The following is a 22804-nucleotide window of genomic DNA, read 5'->3' on the forward strand; positions in this document are numbered from 1 at the left end:
GATATTCGAGTGCTCGTTTCGAGTAACGAACCCCATTGAAGTCAATGGGAAACTCGAGCATTTTTGCAGGAGACCCAAGTTCGGTAGAGGGAAGGTCGTGTAAAAACCTGTCAACCTCAGAAAATGATGGAAACACCACGGAAATGGACAGGAAACAGCAGGGGCAGCATGTAGGGATGGTCCGAACCGAGTTCGGTTCGGGTTCATACGAATCTGAACTCTCGGTAATGATTCCCGCTGTCTGCCCGCTCCGTGCAGCGGGCGGATCCAGCGGGAGGACCGCCTGGAAAACTGGGATACAGCCATAGCCATAGGCTGTATCCCAGTTTTCCAGGCGGTCCTCCCGCTGTATCCACCCACTCCACGGAGCGGGCAGACAGCAGGAATCTGATGCCGAGCGTTCGGGTTCATACGAACCCGAACCTCGGAGGGTTCGGACCATCCCTAGCAGCATGTATGCATTCCTCTGAGGCTACCTAATGGCACCTTTTTGCCTAATTCTGTGCAACAGCTGTGGGATACAATCTGTTGGTTGCTGCACCTGTACACACTCTGTGACACCCCCTTTACACTGAACAAGCAGTACTGAACTTAGATATGTCTTCCGTAAGAAATACAGGAATCTGAAAATATAGTAGAGGTCCCAATAACCCCCCATAGCAACCCTCCATAGCCACGCTCCCATAGCAACCCTCCATAGCCATGCCCCCATAGCAACCCTCCATAGCCACTCCCCTACAGTCACCACATGCTGCTGACTGAAAAGTACCCACATAGTATCCAATCCCCCATATAGTGCCCTATACAGTATCCAATCCCCCCAATAGTGCCCTATATAGTATCCATTCCCCTCATATAGTGCCCCACATAGTATCCAATTCCCCTATATAGTTTCCCACACAGTATCTAATCCCCTATATAGTGCCCCACATAGTATCCAATCCCCCTAATATAGTGCCCCACATAGTATCAAATCCCCCCATATATTGCCCCAAATAGTATGCAATCCCCCATATAGTGCCCCACATAGTATCCAACCCCCCATATAGTGCCCCACATAGTATCCAATCCACCTAATATACTGCCCAACATAGTATCCAATCCCCCCATATAGTGTGGCCCCACCAGAAAAACAACAAAACAGTAACTCGCCTGTCCACCTGTCCCAGCAGCTCCTCTACCGGCAGAGCGTGCCCACTCCCATCATCCTCCGGCGTGGGCAACGGGGTATAGAGACACAGACTGTGCCGAGTGTCCCTGCGGCATCTATAAATCATGAAAGTAGCTGCAGGACAATCCGGCACAGGCAGTGTCTCTATACCCCGCTGCCCGCGCCGGAGGATGATGGGAGTGCACGCTCTGCTGGGAGAGGAGCTGCTGGGGACCAGCGGTCAGGTAAGTTACTGGTTTGTTGTTTTCTTTTACACCCAATATAATACGGGACACTGGGTGCCGTTCCGGGACGGCGGGACAGCACCCTGAAAACGGGACTGTCCCACTGGATCTGGGACAGTTGGGAGCTAAGTTTTTACTGCGTTTTCATTCGAATATTCGAATAAAACAAATAGCTTGAATAGCGTAGTATTCGATCGAATAGCTACAGTATTCGATCAAATAGCTATTCGATCGAATACTATTCGCTCATCACTATTCTTTGCTTGACTTGACTATAAGATTTTTCCCATAATGAGCGAACCCTGTCAATATCAATGCTTTGGATTAACAGTAATCTGCTGTGTATAGTCATCCTTATTCAGATCTCCCCCACCATCCACCTTCATGTTGTGTAGACTAACATCAAAGGTCAGAACTTCTAGGGTAGAAGAAGCAGTAACTGCTAATAGAATTGGCAGCTCTCCTCTCCTGAAGGACAGCACACAACAGCTTACATGGCATATGAATGAGACATAGTAAGGGTCAACTAAATGGACTGCCACTGGAGAAAGAAGAAGCAAGATAGATTAATTGCCAGCAGATACAAGGCATGGGCAATGGGAAAATGAATACAGAGTATTATGAGACCATGGAGGGATATTAACATTCAGGAGACTACGTGAAGGTAAAATGTGTCACTATAATAGCTTTTCCACTTCCCGGGCTAACCTTCTGCAGATGGTAGTCAATGATTTGAGCTCAATCCAATAGTTTGGTATGAAGTCCCATATTTCTATAATCTGAATAGCACATAGAGGGAATTACAGAAGAGTCTATGAAAAATTTAAAAAATCACTCTAACAACGTTTATGTCAATATTCCCATCAATAAACTGTAGCTTACATTAAAAGCACAAAGAAAATGTCATCAAGTATAGAACACCAAGTATAATACTGTCTTCCTTTCAGAGGATTGCCCTCAGCAGTAAGAGATGCATTACGTCGAGGCTTTTATATCACCTTCTCAATACACTAACATGAAAGAATACATTAGCGAGACTTGAGAGGGGTTGGTGCTACTGATCCAATCTCATCTCCACCATACTTATTAAAAGTAACAATGTTCGATGAAAGAGAAAATTAATAATGGACACTTACGCGGGATCCCTTTGTGGAAGGATATTAAAAAAAGCCGTAGCAAAATGAACAAAGTAAAGTGATAAAATTCCGAATGGGTTTTTAAAGAGCAAAGACTGAAGAGGTTTATTGCTGAGGGCTTAGCATATTATTTCTTTAATAGCCTTTTTATCTTTTTTTGTGTGTGAAATGAATGGCTAGTAATGATAGAGACTGACTGCAAAAATAAGAAGAAACATTTACTCAATGGGTCTTACATTGCACTTATGATAGCAGGTCGCCTACAATTAGTAGAACATTATAAACTTTGGAGTTGCCTTAGGCCTATTACAGACCCTTTTTTATTGAGGGAACTGCTGTTTTTTTTTGTTTTGTTTTGTGCATCGTTCATTATTTTGATGCAGTTTTTTGGCATTTCTCCACAATAGTGTGTTTTAGTACCGTGTATTCCCGAAAATAAGACAGTGCCTTATATTAATTTTTACTCAAAAACAGGCACTATGTCCTATTTTCGGGGTATGTCTTATTTCTCTCCCACCAGCCGGGCAGGAGAGAAATAAGACATCCCCTCTGGACCTCCCCGGAATACTCACAGCTTTGCAGAATGGGTGGCGGCATTAAATGGGATGTTCCAGTGGGATGGGTGGCAGCAGGCAGCGTTGTGCGTCGAAACATGCGGGGTGTGCGGTGGGACGTGCAGAGGACGTGGGGGCGATGGACCAAGCTGTTCGCAACACCGGCAGTGACGTTCTACAATGGGATTAGGTAAGTCCTAATTAGGTGGTGCCGGACGGCCTTACTTTCGGGAGGCACCTTACTTTTGGGAGGCGCCTTAGGGTACTATTACACGGAACGATAATCGGCCGAATCGGTCCATGTAATAAGTACAACGATCAGCCGATGACAACAATCATCGGCTGATCGTTGATATAGGTTTGGACCTATTTTCGTCAGGCGCCGACCCCACACCGCTACGTGCAATAGAGGTGCGCAGCCGGCGACTGACAATATACATTACCCATCCACGTTCCAGGGCTGCTGCTGCTGCAGCATTCTTCTTCTCCCTGGCCCTGGAACGTGGATAGGTAATGTATATAGTTAAGCAAGGGCTGCAAGGACATCGGTAACGATGTCCCTGCAGCCCTTGTTTAACGATTATCGGGCCGTGTAATAGGTCCAGTAAACGAGCGCCGATCTAGCAGATTGCTGCTCGTTTACAGGTGTTATCGAGCCCTGCTCGGCCCGTGTAATACCACCCTTACTTTCAGGGGGTGCCCTAGTATAGGGTAGGGGGGGTGCCTTATTTTTTTGTGGGTTCCTTACTTTAGAATAGATGGTAGGGTAGTTGGGGTGTCTTATTTTAGGAGGGTGTCTTATTTTCAGGGAAACACTGTACATATCTAAAAAAAAAATAATAATAACTATGTAAATAGAAAGAGCTCTATAGCTTTATATATAGACTTTTCTTCCGTTTAGCAAAAGTTCAGAAAGAACTGAACTTTTTGTTGCTGTTCTGTGCGCAATTTGTATGCAAAGCAAAGGAACAAAGGTTTGGTGCTAGAAGCTGACTGACAATGAAGCAGGAACAGGGATGGGAGATAGAGCGAGGAGGCGTTACAGGTACCATGTGTCTCCTAATCCTAACAGCTATCTAAAAGTGTCATTTATTGCAGCTGATAGAGTCACTTAAAATTGTAATTATTATTATTTATTTTTTTTTTTAATTTACCCTTAAAGGGAAACTATCAGCAGGTTAGGGGAATCTAACTTGCTGTTATGTCCCTTAGGTCGCTGGGGATGAAAGTAAGTTTCTTAACTTTATCTTTGGGATTGTTTTCAGGATATTACCAGTTTATTTATTATACTTATGAGGTATTTTGTGCACTGGGGGCAGGACTACCACCCTCAGTGCTCCAATCCAACGCACCAAATAAAATAGGGTTTAAAGGGGTACTCCTGCCAAAATATTTTTCTTTCAAATCAACTGGTTTTAGAAAGTTATATAGATTTGAAATTTACTTCTACTTAAAAATCTCAAGTCTTCCCAGTACTTATCAGCTGCTGTATGTTCTGCAGAAAGTGGTGTATTCTTTCCAGCCTGACACAGTGGTCTCTGCTGACATCTCCGTCCGTGTCAGAAACTGTCCAGAGCAGGAGCAAATCCCCAAAGAAAACTCTGGACAGTTCCTGTCTCTGACAGAGGTGGCAGCAGAGAACACTGTGTCAGACTGAAAAGAATACACTACTTCCTGCAGGACATACAGCAGCTGATAAGTACTAGGAAGATGTTGTTCAATATGAAATAATGAGAATGTCAATTATTTTCGACCGTTGGGCATTGATTTCAATGCTATTTTTTGTGAAAACAACTACTGTTGTTTGGTACTCAATACACCGGCCGTTATTTTGAATGCCAAACAATGGCTGTTGTTTGTGCTTTGTGTGAACATAGCCTTAGCATGTATATAATGATTCATTGTAACAGTGTATATTGATTATTTTCCATGCCATTTCTAGTAAAGTTCAAAGACGACAGATGCAGTGTCCAGAAGATGTTTCTCCTTCTTATTGTTCTGGGATTTCTCATCGGGACAGCAGTGGGCGTCTACATCTTAGGTATTGTGCAAAGATTTCTATATAGTTTGGCTTGGCTAATGTCACAAGGAATGCTAACTCTTAGATGCAGATGTAGATGCACTCATGTACATAAATGTTCCAGGGGGTCTTCAGAACTGTAGACATGTGTCATAAAGTAGCAGCAGACAAAGATATAGATTTCTTAGTCCCATAGAAGAACATTGCCCTTAGCCTTTCCCAACATTGAGAAGCTTCCTTTCATACTGTAGTTACAACTTCAATCTGCCCACTATGATTCCTCTGTACTATAATACTTCTGGGACAGATGAATAAAGAAAGAAATATTGAATCCAGCCAATGCATAATACATTTACAAGTTTCAGATATAATATAGGTTCTATATGATTGATATTGGTAAAGCAGAGTACAATGGATTCAGAATAAACTTGAAAAATACTAAGAAATATATAAAGGGACCCAAATGATTCCAGTTGCACGTGCTGAAAATGGTTACAGCTTCTCCTCTCGCTTGACCAAAGCCTCAGATACAGATTTGTGGGAGACCTAGTGGTCAAATTTATAGCATTGTATTTCATATTAAAAAAAAAAAAAAAAAAGAAAGAAAGAAACAATAAAGTAAATTTAGTATATCATCTCCCCTGCTGATTTAACATTATTTATTGGTAATGACAAAGCCCCTAAAAGGCTTTTAGAAAGGAAGGAGTTAACCCTGTACTGTGGCACCAGGGAGGTTGAATGATAAAATTCTATATTCTACAGCCACCACTAGAGGGAGCTGAACGCATACAAATTTAAACAGCTCCAACTGAGGCCAGGATACTCATGGACAAACTGTTAGAAGAGGACAGAAAGCAATTAAATCTCCAATGGACCTGTTCTTGCTCAGTAATGTGAATAATTAGCAGTTAACAGTTACATAGATACAACATGTCCCCATCATATCTGTTGTTGATGTAACCTATGGTCTGCTGTATCAGTGTGCATTGTCTGGATTCCTAGATTGTCCATTTCAGCCCAGTGTGAGAATGCAGAAGGGAGGTATTAAAGACCTAACTACATACATGATGATTCAAACTAAGGGCCCAACAGCTAATATGAAAAAAACCAAGAAGGACCGTTTTACTTATAACCTCCCCCTTTGCAGTGTATGAACATGTAATGAAATATGTGCAATTAAACGGAGGATTAAAAATTCACCAGAACGACTTGAAACCAAAATTCCCTCTCTATCCACACTGGGTCTCATGACAGCTAATTATCCCGAATCACCTACTTCTGCCAATACCTATATATTTTAAAGACATGAACAGACTCCTAACAGTCCCCAGTTGACCACTTGATGTCAACCAAATGACTCAAAGTGCAACTCTGCTAAAACTGCTTTTTAAAAATGGATAAAGGAGAAGTCGGATAAGAAGCATGAATAGACGCCAAACACATAAGAACTTGAAAAGCGGTGAAGTTACTTCTTGATGTTTGAAAGTATCAAGGGCCCTTGTCTATTCATGGGAGGATCAGTGCTAATCTGGTAATAATAGTCTCTGGTTCTAAGCAGTACATGTGTGATCTGATAAGGACTTATCCTACAATTTCTACTTCTTCTTTAGTCTCTTTTTCCTCTTGTTCCTTTCTCTTGCAGAATTATGCCTTTATCATACGGTAGTTGCCAGTCCTTGTAGATAGAGTTATCATATATTAATAATGAATGTCCTCAACAGTTATACTAAGATTGTGCAGATCTTACAGGATAACTGCTACTTTATTAAACTTCTGACATGTCATAATGGGTTTGGATTGATGGGGGTACAGGCGCCGAAACTTCCACTGATGGCTAAAATAAAAAAGGAGAGGCACTCAGTTGAGTGCTGTACCCATTCTTTTTGCTTAGCTTTTGCTGGCTGTCAACACTGCTCCCAGTAACATAGCTACCAGGGTCGCAGCGGTCGCAAGGTTTCCCACCACCCACACCAGACCCGGAAGTGTAGTGTTCTATACATACCTGCTGCTAGCCGACCCCCGTCCGCCATCTTGTGCCATGATGTCATCTTCGGACGGACGGCTGAACCACTCCGACCGTCCCTAGTACTGGCCGCCCTCTGCCGCGTCATCAGCTGCTCAGCCGCGATTGGCTGTGCACAGTTATGCTCAGCCAATCGCGGCTAAGTAGCTGATGACGCGGCAGAGGGCGGCCGGCATCAGCAGCTGGAGGGTGGGGGAGGGGTGTGGCAAGAATGCTTTTCTCCCGCATATTATGAGAACGGCTGAACAGAGTTAGACAAGTGTGAGGAATATGGACAGCCCTCTCCCTATTCATGAATATGTAAAGTGATTTTATGTGTAGTGTTTTATGTATTGGGGTAGTGGATATTTTATAAATAGTAATTGATATTTTATAGATTGAGGGTATTGGCAGTTTAGTGCAGGCCCATAGCTGATCCAAGTTAATCATATGGACTTATTGATTAGCTTGGAGTCAGGCCGTCTGCTCGCTGACTCCATGCCAGCAGGGGGTGGATGCTCTCTAAGAATAGGAACGTGAAATCTTTCATAACTTTGTCAAAATAAAACATAGAGCCACAGAACTAATTTCCTAGTGTTGGTTATGATGAGGACATCGCAGGGAGTCCGAACATGGCCTGTCTACCTGTCCTCATCATTACATAAGGGGGATCTCACCTTCTGAAGGTCCGGGGCATATCATGTTTGGTATGCCAGAAATCAGAACAGTGAGATATGGCTGAGGCCCATACCATCGTTACGGCACCTTGGAAAGTATCTTTATGATATTCCCAGGTGTGTTCCTTTGATGGCTGAAGGGGGTGGCTGAAGCTCTGCCCAGAGGGGCTGAGTTAGAGATGTCAGGTGACGCCCCTCAGGCCAACCCTTTCAGGTCTTACATAAAAGTGAGACCTAGGGAACATGTAAGTGTCACAAAGTTGGGAATCCAATCGAATTGGTTTGTGCACCACTTTCTAAGCCCAAATCTCCTGGGAAGGAAGAACCTAAACAACGCACCATGTGCTAAGTATTTAAAGTTTCTTATTTTATCCCTTTTGTTTTCATTGTTTGCCGTGTCTGTATGTCTTTTGTTAACCATGTTTTTGTAACCAAGTACTGTCCATTTTAATGCATTAAACCTAAAAGTTTGATGGTTTGTCTTGTACCCTAAGGCTACGTTCACACAGAGCAAAAGGGGCGGATTACGCGAGGAAATATTTCCGCCTGAAATCAACTGAAGCTGAGTTCCGAGCAGAATATAAGCAGAATGTAAGCAGAATCCCTGCGTATTCCGCTAGGAAAGTGTTCAGCTCGTAATCAGCTCTTGACAAATTCAGCACTAAATATTCAAGGAATCCGCGCTGAATCCGCATGCATTCAGCACTGAAATTTAGCGAGTATTTGGCGAGTAAACTAGACTATACCAGAATATATACTAGAATCCTCCTCCCCCTTTTTTCCCCATTTCCACGCTGATTCAGCGTGTAATTTCCGCTTGTATTCCGCGCTTAAACAGAAAATCAGAGCCCCATTGGTTTGTATAGGCTTCCGCTAGCGGAAGAATGAACATGTTCATTCTTCTGGCGGAAAGCGGATTAGTTCAGTGCGGAAATTCCACCGTGTGAACTGCAGAGCAGAATTTCCATTCAACACAATGGAAATTAGCTCTGCACCTATTTTAACGGCTGAAATTTCAGCGCAAAAATTCAGCTGCTTTTGCTCTGTGTGAACGAGCCCTAAAACCTTAACCTAGTTAGCTCCAGAAAGAGTGCATGTGCAGTGTGTTGAAACCTACGGGAAGCCAGAACCCCCAAATTCCTCAGATCCCCTTATCTTGTGTCTTCTTCTCACTTTGATCCTTGTTTAGGTCCTTTCCGCCTGTTTTGGGTTAGGATTCTCCTCCCCCTAGTCATGGGACGGCCTGGCTGGCACAGGTTGGCACGCGGATCTCTTAGAATAAGTAATACTCTGATCTGCATTACTGTCACTAGTTTATGCTGCCTTTATTTAAGACGACATAAACCTAGTTACATATTCCCATTAAACAGTTCTCCAAAGGAACAAATTACTGCTATCATTGGTCAGGAAATAAATTAAGAGATCTGATTAGTCAATGGGCAACTGCTCCACTGTAGATTTTGTAAATTTTGTATAAATATATATATATATATATATATATATATATATATATATATATATCACTTTTGTACAAGATCAGCAGTATTTAGCTGTTGATTTCATAAATACAGTATTGATTGGCCTTTACTATTCTTCAGGCTTTTTATTATTCTCTTTTATTCTTGAAGCCAAATAAATGAGCAGATGCCCCTGACCAAATTCTCATTTTTCAATATACAGAGGATGTTGTCACAGCACATAGATTGTTATAGCTCTGGTTTGACAATCTATGTGCTATGACTACATGCCCTGTATATTGAAAAATGAGAATTTGATTAACAGGATCTGCTAATTTATTTGGCTCCTAGAACAAAGGAGAATAATAAAAAGCTTTAGGAAAAGCAAAGGCTTTTTTTATTGCATTTCTCCAGGTGAGAAAACACAGCATTCAGATTTTATGAATTTTATAAGTGAATGGAGAAATGTTAATTTACCGCTCATACAGATGGGCAGATATATTGATGTAGTAGATTAGATTTCTGGCATAAATTGGCTCAAACACTGGATGTATGAAGCTCTAGAGTCACTTTTTTCATATTAATGGTGTTTATACTGGGACTGAAGTAGTTGGTTGTCTAGGAAGCATACATACATTTTATACATATTTTTTTTTCCAGTCTAAAGAATTATTCATTGTACAGTATTTTTGTTTTTAAAACAAATGTACCATTATAAATAGTGATTTTTTTTTTCCCCATTACCTTCTGGGCGCCAGCAGGGGGAATCCTATTGACACAGTTATTTTTTTTAAGATGCCACCCTGTGCACAAAGTTCCGCCCCTGCGGGCCTGTGTACAAGAAGAGAATGATGCCGGACATGGGAACAAGTCAGTGTTTTGAAAAAAGGACCGCACCACTGGGACCTGTGCCAGTGCCGAAAAGTTAATAAAACCAGCACAGACAGACTAATGTCAATACGCTTCAGGTACTATTGGCCCTTAAGGCCCCATTACACCAAGCAATTATTGGACGATAATCGCTTGGTGTAATAGGTAGTGTTAAAAGTCAATAGAAAAGTTAATAGATAAGACAGCTCATCATCGTGTGGATAAGAATAACATGATCAAGAAGCCTCACAATATAGATAAGAATGGCATGATTAAATAGGGTCACAATACTGATACTAAAACAAAGTGAATACATGTGGGAACCTCCCCCATACACACACACAACCAATTTTGTAAACCTAAGGGTGCAAACACACAGGACGTATATGCAGCGAGTTTCTCGCTGCGTAAACGCAGTGAAACTCGCTGCATATCCTGTCCCTGTGTAGTCAATGGCAGGCAAAATTGCAGCAGGGATGAACCGGGATCAGGTAAAGTATACGCTCCGGCGGCCGGGGGGTTAAAAGGGCGGGCTGCAGACAAACCTGCCATTGACTACACAGGGACAGGATATGTAGCGAGTTTCACTGTGTTTACGCAGCGTGAAACTCGCTGCATATACGTCATGTGTGTTTGCACCCTAAGTTTCCAATATGTCTCTGTAAATCTGCAAAACTATAAATTGAAATGATAAGATGCGGGCGGCCTGCAGCCCCCACTAGAGGAGGCTTAGGTGATAATTACATACTGTGATGAAAACAAAAGCTTTTACTGCTACAAAGGGAAATGAAGAAACTAATCAGCCCAGATGATATTACATAAAAAGAGAAATAGGTTTATCTACTGTAAAATCCTCTGCAGCAACTTTCTATTCATGACGCTGTATTTCTGTGTTCTCTATAAATTATTCTGCATGACATTTCTTTCATTTCTGCTCTTCTACATGGCTCCCCATTTGATCATGGTCTCCAGCATACATCCCAGTCCCCAGTATTAGTCCATTTTATAGCTTCCACATTAATACTGGTCCTCAGCATGGCCCCCAGGTCATGTCTGGCCCTAAGCATAGCATTACTAGCCCCCAGCATGGCCTCTCATGTCATTGCTAGTCCTAATAGTGACTCTCTACCTCATTAGTGGTCCCCACCTCATCCTAAGCCCCTCATCTCATTTCTAGCCCCAGCATAGTTCCCCTCTTATTTCTAACTCCCTGCATAGCTCCTATTTCATTCCTAGGCCCCAGCATGGCTCTCTATCTCATTCACAAACCCCAGAATGGCTCTCCTTATTAATCCCAACCCCCAGCATGGCTCTCTATCCTTTTTCTAGTACACAGTGTGTCTTCTCATCACATTTTTATGCCTAGTTTCCAGCATGGATCCCATGTAATTCCTGGTGTCGGCATATATCTCCTCTCACTGCTAGTGCCCAGCATGGCTCCCTACCTCATCCCAAACCTCACCTCATTCATGGTCCTTAACATTGCTCTCCTTTTATTTCTAGTCTCCAATGTGGCTACCCTCCTGTTCTTGTCTACCCTCCAATGTGGCTACCCTCCTGTTCTTGTCTACCCTCCAATGTGGCTACCCTCCTGTTCTTGTCTACCCTCCAATGTGGCTACCCTCCTGGTCTTAATCATGCCTTTTGTTTTTGTCATTCCTGGTCACCATCACGACTAATCTGGTCCCCAAATTACTCTCAATAAAAAAAAAAATACAGACAGCCTGACACAGTCATGTTTTAAATACTTAGTAAATATGCTGTATACTGCTGCCTTGAATACTATTTCATGTGTAGAATACATCCAGCATTAAAGGGCAAAATACCAGTGTAAGGAATAAATCTGGTAAGTTTACATGGTTAGGACTTATTCCCATGTCCCGTATTCTGCGGACGCTACTGTACTGTAGCCCTAAAGTGGAGTCTTTCCCCAACTGGCATAATGTATCAATACATGAATACATCAATACAAAGTGTTAGAATCTTCTTGGCACTGTAATAAAGCAGCCGCATGGGGATATGGGGATACATCATGCGGGACAGGAAAAGACTCAACTACATGGCTTCCTAGTCCATAGCGCCCATAGAATACGGGAAGTGGAAAAAAAAGCCATTAGAAGCCCCAGTGTGGTTCCTCTTTCATTCCTTAACCACAGAATGTTTTCCCCCTTTTAGTCTCATTTCTGGTCCCCATTCTGACTGCCATCTCATAACCAGTCCACACCATGGCTGTCCCTCTAATTCCTAGTTCCCAACATGGTTTCCCCTCTCGTTCATGCTGCCCACCCCATTCCTACTCTACAACATGGTTCTCATCTCATTTCTAGTCCCCAACATTACTGCTTTTTCCATTTCTGATCATCAGCATAACTTCCCTTTAAGTTCTGGCCCCCAGCATGGCTCCTCTCTCATTCCTGGTCCCCAGCTTAGGGTTATTCCCCTATGTTAATAAAGATGGCCAAGATGCTAAATTCATTATTCAGTTCCAGTTCCTAGACAGCCAGTTTAGAAATCCACCCTGCAAGGATTCCACAGTCCTATACTTTGTGCTCTCCACAGTGTTCTGCCTTCCGGATAATGAGTGTATATCTAATTAGCACTTTAGTGAATGATTTATGACCGATATTAGGTATCATTTCCAAGTACAGCACTTTAATGGCTGCAAGATTTCCTTCATTAGGTTTACACACATGTTCAGATGAAATGATTTGATGTATAACTTATATACCTGAAGTGTATCTGTACACAAACAGAACTATAGAATTTGCATTATTAGAGTATTCTACTAGTACTATAAAATGTGTTTAACTGGCCATGAATGTGACTAGTGTAATGGAATAGCTGAGGGACAAAATTTGTGCCCAAACTCCTCCATTACTCACTATTTCATATTTAAAGCGGCCCTTCCCAGAGAACCTGCTGATATGCCGCAGTAGCTGGGTCCCCCAGGAGCAGATTGCTGTTAGTAAGGTTCCTCTGCTCCCCTGCACTGTTTAGTAAATTCCTAATTGCCCTTATGCAAATTCCTTGCTTAAAAGCATTTTGGGCGTTGCTGGCAAGCTCCGCCACGTCCCGCCCACTATGCTGTACGACGACGCCACAGGGAAGCAGGGAAGTTGTCCCGCCCTCCGCCCCCCCCCTTGCCTCTCACTATGTTTATGCATAGTGGGCGGCCCTGAGCGACCCCCTCCGCCCGCCCCCTCCATCGCCGCTCAGCTGACAGCCGATCAGGAGCCCAGGAAAGTATGCTGCTCATTGTCACTGTTTGCACATAGCAGCAGTGTGATCAGCGCTGGGAGGCTGGGCTGAGCTTTACCATCCACCTCAGCCCAGGCTTTCAGTGCCGATCATGCTGCTGCTGTCTGCAAACTGTGACCCAACACGTCAAACCTATTACACGGCTCGAAGGAGTTTATTCAGTACTTAGCCATCGGCTATTACAAGTAGCGATGCGTGCCGGACAGCCGATGATTTTTGGTCCGAACCTAAAAGACACGATCAACCGATGATCATTGTCATCGTCTGATCGTTGTCTCTATTACACTGAGTGATAATCGGCTAAATTGGTCAATTATCGCTCCATGTAGTAGGGCCCTTACTGTATCTTAGGAGTTAGGAGTTATGAGCCTCATAGTCACTATAGGGAACTATAGGGAAGCCCACCAAGCTGCTGTCTAAGCTCATGTGATTCTTCTTTCCAAAATAATGTGCGCCATTTTTCAATGCACCCAAATCATTTTTTTTGTGCTAAGTCTGGTTCGTAATCCACTATTTTCATGGCAAAGACATCTAGAACTATATCTCATATTATGTCATTTGTAGCTGTATTGCAACAAATTCATACTACTGTGCACAAACAACAGAAAAGACCATCATGGTGTTTGTTGACTGGACTAATGAATCTTCTACATCTGTGTGCTTTCAACCCTTTTAAAAATATTTACTTTCATTGGGAATTTTTGAGTGAGTTCATCACCTCCCATATATTTTATTTATGTTCCCATTAGTTAAGACCTCTGTGACATTCTACTTGTTGCAACACCCTAATGATAGCATTAGCTGGCTCCAGAAACTCTCCTTTTATTACATTAAGTTAGAAAATACTAAATAAATCATATTTTATGGTTGAAAGTTAATGGAAAGAAAAAATAATTTGTTTGACGATAACTAGGATACATTTTACTACAGACACTTTTTGCAAAATGGCAAGATGTTATAAAGTTATCTCCAATTTCAATTCTGAAAAGATTTCTATCCACTAGAAAAACAATGAAGGTTCCTTCATTGAATGACACCAAGTAAGGCCATGTTCACACACTGTCTTTCTTAGTATATGATTTGTTTGATACTCAAAATAACGGCCGTTATTTTCAGTCTTCAATGATTTCCATTGAAGTCTATGGAAACAACGGCCGTTAGTTCACCCAATGCATAGAATAACTGTTGTTGTTCACAGAGGCAAACTAATGAATTAATGTTCAGGACATTTATTGGTGGCCGTTATTTAGGGAACAACAGCCCTTTTAATTTATTCACACACTTTTTTTTTTGGCTGTCTTCGCAACAAAATTCAATGGACCTTTTATATTGCAAGGACAGATGCCAAAGTATGTTAAAGGAGAAGTCTGGCAGATTATAAGATCCGGCAGCCGGCAGGGGGGGGGGAATTGATTACAAGTACCAACTTTTTTACAAGTGCAACAAAAAAAAAAAAAAAGAAGGAGCAGCAAAAAAAAAATATTGTAAAGGTTGCAGTTATTAGTGACATGACAAGAGATATTTTAAGGATGGACATCCTATTATATATTAGCATGATTCCATGCAGAAAAAGTATTTTCATCATTCTGGTTTTTGCTGTTTCCAGTGCAGTACTTCATGAAGCCTCTTGTTTATCAAGGCTCTGTACCGCTACAAGATGCTGAGGTGACCTCGCGATGTAATGACACAGACAACGAAGTTACTACTGTGCCTCGTAGAAAAGGTTTGGAATATTTTTTTTTATATTTTCATGATGTGATACTAAATGATTTCATGTGAATATATCATCAAAAAAATGGCATTCTATTCTATTTAATTTTTTTTTTTTTGTGAAAACTGGCTGACAATATGTGCCGCTAAATTTTTAGCTTTTCTGTATGACCTGGGAAAGAATCGTCAAAGTCATCTCATTATTATTAGAGGTGACAGCTCAATTGTACTATTTGAGGTCTACAGAAGTTAGGGACAAACTTTTTACAATAAGGACAAAGATAAGGTTCTATCTTCAGCTTCATTGCTCCTTACAGATTCTCTTCTTCCTGAACCCTGTATAACTTAAAGGGGTATTTGTTGCTGTCCATAGTGAGACTTGTTATTATCTATTCAGTCTCCTTTCCCCACTTCTGAACTGCTGCTTTTTGCTAAAGACAAAAAAAAGTGTGAGCTTTTCTCTCCATCTCTCCCTCCTCCCCCCTCCCTTCTGACACAGCTTGTGTAAACAAGTCCCTATCTGCAACTTTGTATTGCTGGAAGGATTAATCACAGTGAGTTCATCAGCAACTTGACCTTAGATTAACCCTCCCAGCATTACAAAGAAGCTACAAAGTTTCAAATACAGACACCCAGAGACTTGTTTACATCCCCTGTCTCAGAAGGGAGGGGGAAGAAGGGGGAGACACAATGAACTTCTAATACTCAGCAGAAAGAAGCAGCTCAGAACTTGAGGAAGGAGACTGAACAAATAATAACAAGCATGAAAGGAATTGTTAGTGTCCCCATTGGCAGCAAAATATAAAAAGTTATGTTTGAATAGAATTGTTTTTTTTTTTCATTTCAATAATTTTACTGTGTAATAATAACATTACAGCTGTCATAAGGCTGATATATACCTACATGGGAGTGTGTCTATAAATAAATAAAATACATATTTTAAACAATCTACCAATCAAGGCTGGTGGGGTAGGCAAAAGCCAGTGGGGTCCACCTCAATGGCTCATTGTCCAGTCAGCATTAAAGTGGTGACAGGTTCCCTTTAATTCTAATCTACAGATTAAATTTTTCTTAATGACATTAGAAATAAATACATAATACATTGCTTTTATATGATATCTTCTGGGAGTGTGGATACTAAACATTGAATGAAGTTATAGGCTATGTTCACACAACGTATCTTTTTTGTAAAAGTACAGCTGTTGTTGCAACGGTCGTACTTTTTACCAATAGATACGTTGCCCAGCCTTCTATGGGATCCCGGCCGGAGCGTATACACATAGTATACGCTCTGTCCGGGATCCCTCGCGGCGCTGCAAACAACTGACATGTCAGTTTTCTGCTGCCGCTATTCAGTGAATAGAGGCCGTAGAAAACCATGTCAGTGCACACTATGAAGCGAGCGGCTCCGGCCGCAAGCTTCATAGTGTGCGCTGGGGAGTTGTGATGCAGGCGTGCACGGATGCGCCCGCATCAGAACGTCCGGTCTCTTACGCCATGTGAACATGGCCATAGACACTCAAAGTAAAATTCTTCTTTGACTTTGCTTATATTTATAGTCATAACGTGAACAGGTAATATTGTATTGTATATGTAAGGAAGCTATGTAGGTTGTAGATCAGTTGGATATCACTGATTTCAGCATAGTTTTTACTGCGATTATTAATAGCAGCTTCTGGGTGTCAGTTCATTGGTGAAAATCATTTGTCATAAGAAATCCTACTTTCATAAAAACGGTTTCAGTATCTTTCAGAATAAATACAGAAAACTTCTTGTTGGAAGTGCAGGTGGAATCCAGACAAGAATGGCTCCTCACTTGTCATGAGAGGTGGAATGCAAATTGGGGAACCCATATATGCAGACACTTGGGATTCATCAGGTAGAAAGCTTCATGTTTTTAACCGATACTTTACCTACTCTTAATATGGGTTAGATAGTTTACGGTTCTTTTTTGGCAGGCTAGGTTATAAAAAAGAATAGTCATCTGTTATCTATCAATAATCAGCCAAGTAAGGCCGATAATTGTTTGGTTCAATAAGGCCTTTAAGTGTACCTGTTGTTATAACTTTCAGTAGATGTGATATAAAGCAAGTTTGCTATATACATTCATTATTTTTGTTGTTGCTATCATGCTGTAAAACAAAGCTGAACTAACAGAAGTCCAGGTCCAGTCTCCTGAAGGCAGATTTTCTGACTTTTCTGCTGGTTGAAACAAAAACAGACTAAACACAGTGATTCCAGCCAGTACAGAGAGTCACGGGTCAATGTGTCCATCAATCACATGAGCGCTCTGATGACATGGGACACACAGGACTTCCTGTTTTCTGACTCTTTCAGAAAAAAAGAGTCACAAAACAGGAAGTGCCATGTTTTCTTTAATAACAAAAATTATAATGAATGTAAATTGCAAACTTGCTTTATATTACATCTACTGTTGATTTAGATTTTGAAAGTTACTGTATAAAGACAGGTACACTTTAAAGCGGCACTATCAGCAGGTTCAGTCCAATAAACCTGCTGATATGTCTCAGTAGATAATCATTAACTGATAAGAGCAGAGCTGGTACTAAATCTTCTCTTCTGCCCCACATTCGTATGATAGCCCCTAATTCCCCCTATGCTAATGAGTGGTTTAGGAGGATTTGGGGTGTCACCCTAAGCACTGAGCACCAGCGTGGCCCACCAGTCCGTCTCCCCCCTGTGCTGCCCCCTCCTGTGCCGCTCGCTATTCATATGTAGCCCTCGGCCCGCCTGGAGCAATTGGTCTCATTAAACCATAACACAGTTTTCCCATGTGCTTTTGGCAGATGATTTAGATTTTGGTAAAAAATAGCCATTGCCTGTGCCTGTAATAAAAAGTGGTCAAGCATTTTACTGTACTATCTTTACCAGCTCTATAGACAATGAATACATTGGTGATTGGTGAAAGTTGGGTCCCTGTTCTGAAGAGTAGGGACCCAAGCAGTCCCAAGCCCAGCAGACCCACCCCCTCTGATCGCACACATATCACTTATCCTGTGGATAAGGGATACAGTACTTTAAGTCGGATGTAGATTTCATATCCCAATGATCTTGGCTCATAAGACATGCTTTTGATTTTGAGATTTTATTACCCAGTTATAACCTCACTAAACTGTTGTTTGCAGGCTAATGCATCACAAGGCTGTGAATTTGACATCTACCAAGTTAAATCACAGTCAAGAATATGTCCAGGTCCCAGTTGGTCAAACCACTTCATCTGAGCATACGTGGCAAACCAGGTTGGTAGACAAACAAAGATCATAGATGACAATGTATATTGTGAAGTAAACACAATAATACACATAACAAGAAATAATATTGTATTATTGTTAGTTTTGCAGGACATGTCTTGCCAATCATAGTAACCACATATATTTTTTAATGGATGTCTTCACTTGGGGTCCTATTAGACAAAGCAATTTTTTAACGATCAACATTAAACGATTAGAAACAAGATTGTTTATCATTAATCTGAAATCGTTCACCATATAGTCGTTAGTTGCGATCATTACAATGATCATTACAACGATCGTTTACTCCATCTGATCCCAGCAAAAGAAGGAACGATTTGGAATTACACTGAACGATTAGTGAATGAATGCAGAATTACAGAGAACGATTAGCAAATGATAAACAATGATTTTAAAGTCAGATCTAAATCAACAATTAACGACACAATTTTTTGATCGTTTCCTGCAATTACACACAATGATTATCTTTTAAATTCAAACAATATAACGATTTTCTGTACGATAATCATTCCGTGTAATAGGGCCCTTACTGCTTCTTTTTGATCTTAAACATTTTTTTAATGACTCACTTCTTTATGAGTTTCTATTTATCCCAATGGTGGTACTTTTTGTGCTAGCCTTCTATTTCCACATTTTACTTTGCAGACGAGGATGTCTTTCGGGACGTGTTGTTACACTGAAATGCTCAGGTGAGTAGTAAATGTAAAAATGTATTAGACCTATGTTGGTGTGTTGTATTTGCTGCTGGATATCTGGGGAGCAGACTACTCCTCTTGAATTAGAGTTCAGTGGAGAAAAACATTGATTTTTAACCTCTAAAATAAGAACATGTTCTGGTTTAAAAAAAATAAATTTTTAAAGGAACTCACCTCCAACCCACCCTCCTCAAAACGCTAAAGTGAAGTCATCTGTAAAGGCCCTATTACACAAAGCAATTATCGGACGTATTTGGCCAATTATCGCTTTGTGTAATAAAGGACACAATGTCAGCTGATCGTTGTCTTTTAAGATCTTGCAACATGTTGAAAGACCAACAATGTAACCGGAGTAGCGACAACAGACCGCCGCTATCTTTTATGGGCTAACGGGTCGATTGAACAATCACCTGGGCAGCCCCTCCTACAGCTCCCCTCACCCACCCCCCGCGCGCTCTTACCTGTTTGCTGTCGGCATCTGTAATAGCACCGGCAGCAGGCAGGGGAACAAGGAGCAAGCGAGTGCTGACCTGACAGGTTGGTGCTTGTTTGCTCCTGCTGATTGCCCCGTGTAATAGGGACTTAAAGGGGTATTCTCGGAAAAATTTACTTTTCCCCTATCCACAGGATAGAGGGAAAGTAGCAGATCGCTAAGAAAAATTAACTTTTCCCCTATCCACAGGGGGCTTTTCCCCTATCCAACCCGGGGCTCTAGTCATAACAGAGCCGGCGGGGTCCAAAACGGAGATCCCTGGGAGGTTCAGGGGTCGGACCCCCGCGGCTCTGTTATGACTAGAGCCCTGGGTTGGATAGGGGAAAAGTAAATTTTTCTCAGAATAACCACTTTAAGTAGGATAAAGGATTCCAAATCTGTAATTTGTAGCTTTCTTCTCCTTTGTATTTTTACCAATGTAAGACTACACACTGGCCATGTTGCTGCATAGAGAGGACTACTCAGCTCAAGAATATAATGGAGAGGACTGCTTAGACTCCTTCATTTGTGGCTTATAGCAAAGGAATTAAAGAGCATAGAAAGATATACATTGCAGATATAGAATCAGAGTTGTATACTCTACTGATGTATAATCTACTGATAACTTAAGTTTAGAGGGTGTTTTGGAGGTGACAGAGTCCCTTTAAACATTATTATCTTAGGGGATTTAAAAGGACTCCGTTACCAGATTTATGGGCAACATAAACCTAGAAATTTTCATTTTCTTTTTACTTGCCATAATTTTGGTAAAAGCTATTTTTTTATTAGCTAGTACTCCAGAGTAGGTGTACCCGGTGATCCATGATAGTTGCCAATCCAGATTACCCACCCACTAATAACAGCACTCTCTACAATACTGTGCATAGAAAGAATGCTGCCGATCATTGACAGGAGAGCGGTGGTATCCCAGACTACACCGCAAACTCAACAATAAATTTATCAATACTATGACACCTAAAAAGACAAATAACTTTGGTGGACATTTATAAAGACTGATGTGCAAGTACGCCAGTCTTAAATAAAGCCCCGCCCCTAGTTTCCCATTTTGACAGAAAGGGGCTACAAAGAACAGCTCTCACCCCAAAGAAATTATCCAGCGATAGAAAAAAACACAGCTACATTTTTGCAAAAACATCACCACCCCTGGCCCGAGGTTGTGTGTGGTATTGCAATTCAGCTTCATTTAACTTCAAAAGGAACTGAGATGCAAAACCCACACCCAACAAGTATGCTGCTGTTTTTAGAAGAAAGCAGCCATGTTTTTCTAGGCTGGGAAGACTTAGGGAAGGAGTCATAACCCTTATGTCTGGTGTATTTGTCAAAATGTCACAATAATTTGGCGCAGAAATACATGCTTTGTGTTATAATTTTGCTACCCTTTGACACTAAGTCATACTTAAGTTTCTAATCCTATACAATCTTATAAAGTTACTTTGCTCACCTAACGTTTAATCTTACCTTTACAGAATGTGGATCCCGTTCCAAAACTTCTAGAATTATTGGAGGACGTGATGTGGCCTTGGGTCGTTGGCCATGGCAAGTTAGTCTATTTCTACACAACAAGCATGTCTGTGGTGGCTCCATCATAGCGCAACAATGGATCATAACTGCAGCCCACTGTGTACACAAGTAGGTCTTGATAAAGCACAGTTTCCAGAATATCGGTTAAGGTGACCATACAATAGATTTTGGATAGCCAAAAAAAACTGATTTCGACCATCTTTGCCAATAATCACACTTTTTCATGACACGATTAAGAATGCTACATCCCAAACTATGACAAACATCTGTCAAAAAGTTCATTTGCCACATTAGAACTGCTGTAATTGAAAATTTGTTATTGGCAAAAACCAGATCTGAATTCCATCAATGAAAGTCAATGCAAGGCCACGGATCATGGAAGAGGTTAAAGGGGTTATCCAGTGCTACAAAAACATGTCCACTTTATTTTAGAGACAACAAGACTCTTGTCTCCAGTTCAGGTGCGGTTGGCAAATAAGCGCCATTCCCTTCAATGGAACTGAGCAGCAAAACCCCGCCCAAGCTGGAGACAAGAGTGGGGCTATCTCTAGAAGAAAGTGGCCATGTTTTTGTAGCGCTGGATAACCCCTTTAACTGGTGATTTGTCTTGTTGTAGCAGAATTATGATAGTAGGCATTTCACCTAAAGTGAATTAGTGAAAGAGTGATTAACATTCAAGACCACAACTTTCCCAGGTCATCCATGAACAACAAGTCATCCAGAAAAAAACCTGTCTGAAGTCTCTACTGTATGACTAGTTTTAGGCTGACCACAGGTGACCCTATTAGATAAATTAAATCATCAATTGGTGAAGAATTGGTCCATGTATGAAAACAGCTCATTTTCACCCATCAGAATTGGCAAGTTTTTGGCATTCTAAATTTGCAATTGGCGTAAAGAATTGTCACGTTTTACCAATTTGGTGCCTTTCTCATTATTTTTTAATGGCGATGGGAGAGGTGGGCAGGAAAGTTTTGGAAATGGCCAAACAGAAATTAGTGGAAGTTTTAGTGGACATCTATGTAGGCTCATAGTTGTTGTGAATGTTAGCTTGTTGCTTATGGGCAGAAGGTGTACTCTTTATAGTCGGTCTTAGTAAATTTCCCAATGTATTTTATTGTATAATAGAAGGATTATTTTAAAGCTGTACAGCAATAAAAAAAAAGTGTTATATGTGGCTAAAGAGGGTATTAAAAAAAAAAAAGTTATACTCACCTACACCAATCCTCCACAGCTACCGAGCTGTCCTACCGTCGCTCCTAGTCTGTACACATCACTGCTACTCTCTTGTTTCTTAATTGCCATGCTCACAGAAAGTGTCTCCATGACCTATTACTAACTAAGGTGTTACACCACTAAAGCCAGTGATTGGTTGAGCATAACAGTTCCTGTGGGAATGATGCATTTTCAGGAAGTAGCGGTGATAACTGGTGACTGGGAACACCGATGCAGCAGCTGCCTGGAGTCAGGTGAGTATTGTTTTTTTTTTGTTTTGTTTTTTACAGCACCCCAGCCACAATTTCTTTTATCCCTAGAACCCCCTTCTTATTAGCCTATAGGAAGAACGAATGCAGATTATGGGAAAAAATTATGAAGCTTATACTAATCATAGGAAGGGTTATTCTACAACTGTACTTTGATCCTATCTGACCTAATTTCTTGCATCTTATTTTACATTTTGAAGACAGTAGTGGTAGGGGGAGATAACATGATTAATCATAATGACATTCCAGGGAAATGCCAG

At 41.3% G+C, this 22804-nt stretch overlaps 1 protein-coding gene across 1 annotated transcript in view; it reads left to right on the forward strand.

Moving 5' to 3' along the window:
• Nucleotides 1-398: 398 nt before the first annotated feature.
• TMPRSS5 (transmembrane serine protease 5) overlaps nucleotides 399-22804 on the forward strand; it is a 36109-nt gene continuing 13703 nt past the window's right edge. Inside the window, exons 1-7 of the mRNA XM_069947597.1 lie at nucleotides 399-454; nucleotides 5028-5126; nucleotides 14976-15092; nucleotides 16823-16958; nucleotides 18226-18339; nucleotides 18997-19040; nucleotides 21006-21168. Coding sequence (XP_069803698.1) covers nucleotides 5063-5126; nucleotides 14976-15092; nucleotides 16823-16958; nucleotides 18226-18339; nucleotides 18997-19040; nucleotides 21006-21168 — 638 coding nt within the window. The 5' untranslated portion in view covers nucleotides 399-454; nucleotides 5028-5062. The remainder of the gene's footprint in view (nucleotides 455-5027; nucleotides 5127-14975; nucleotides 15093-16822; nucleotides 16959-18225; nucleotides 18340-18996; nucleotides 19041-21005; nucleotides 21169-22804) is intronic.

This window comes from Dendropsophus ebraccatus, chromosome 12 (genome assembly GCF_027789765.1).
Source record: "Dendropsophus ebraccatus isolate aDenEbr1 chromosome 12, aDenEbr1.pat, whole genome shotgun sequence".
In the NCBI taxonomy this organism is placed as follows: Eukaryota; Metazoa; Chordata; class Amphibia; order Anura; family Hylidae; genus Dendropsophus; species Dendropsophus ebraccatus.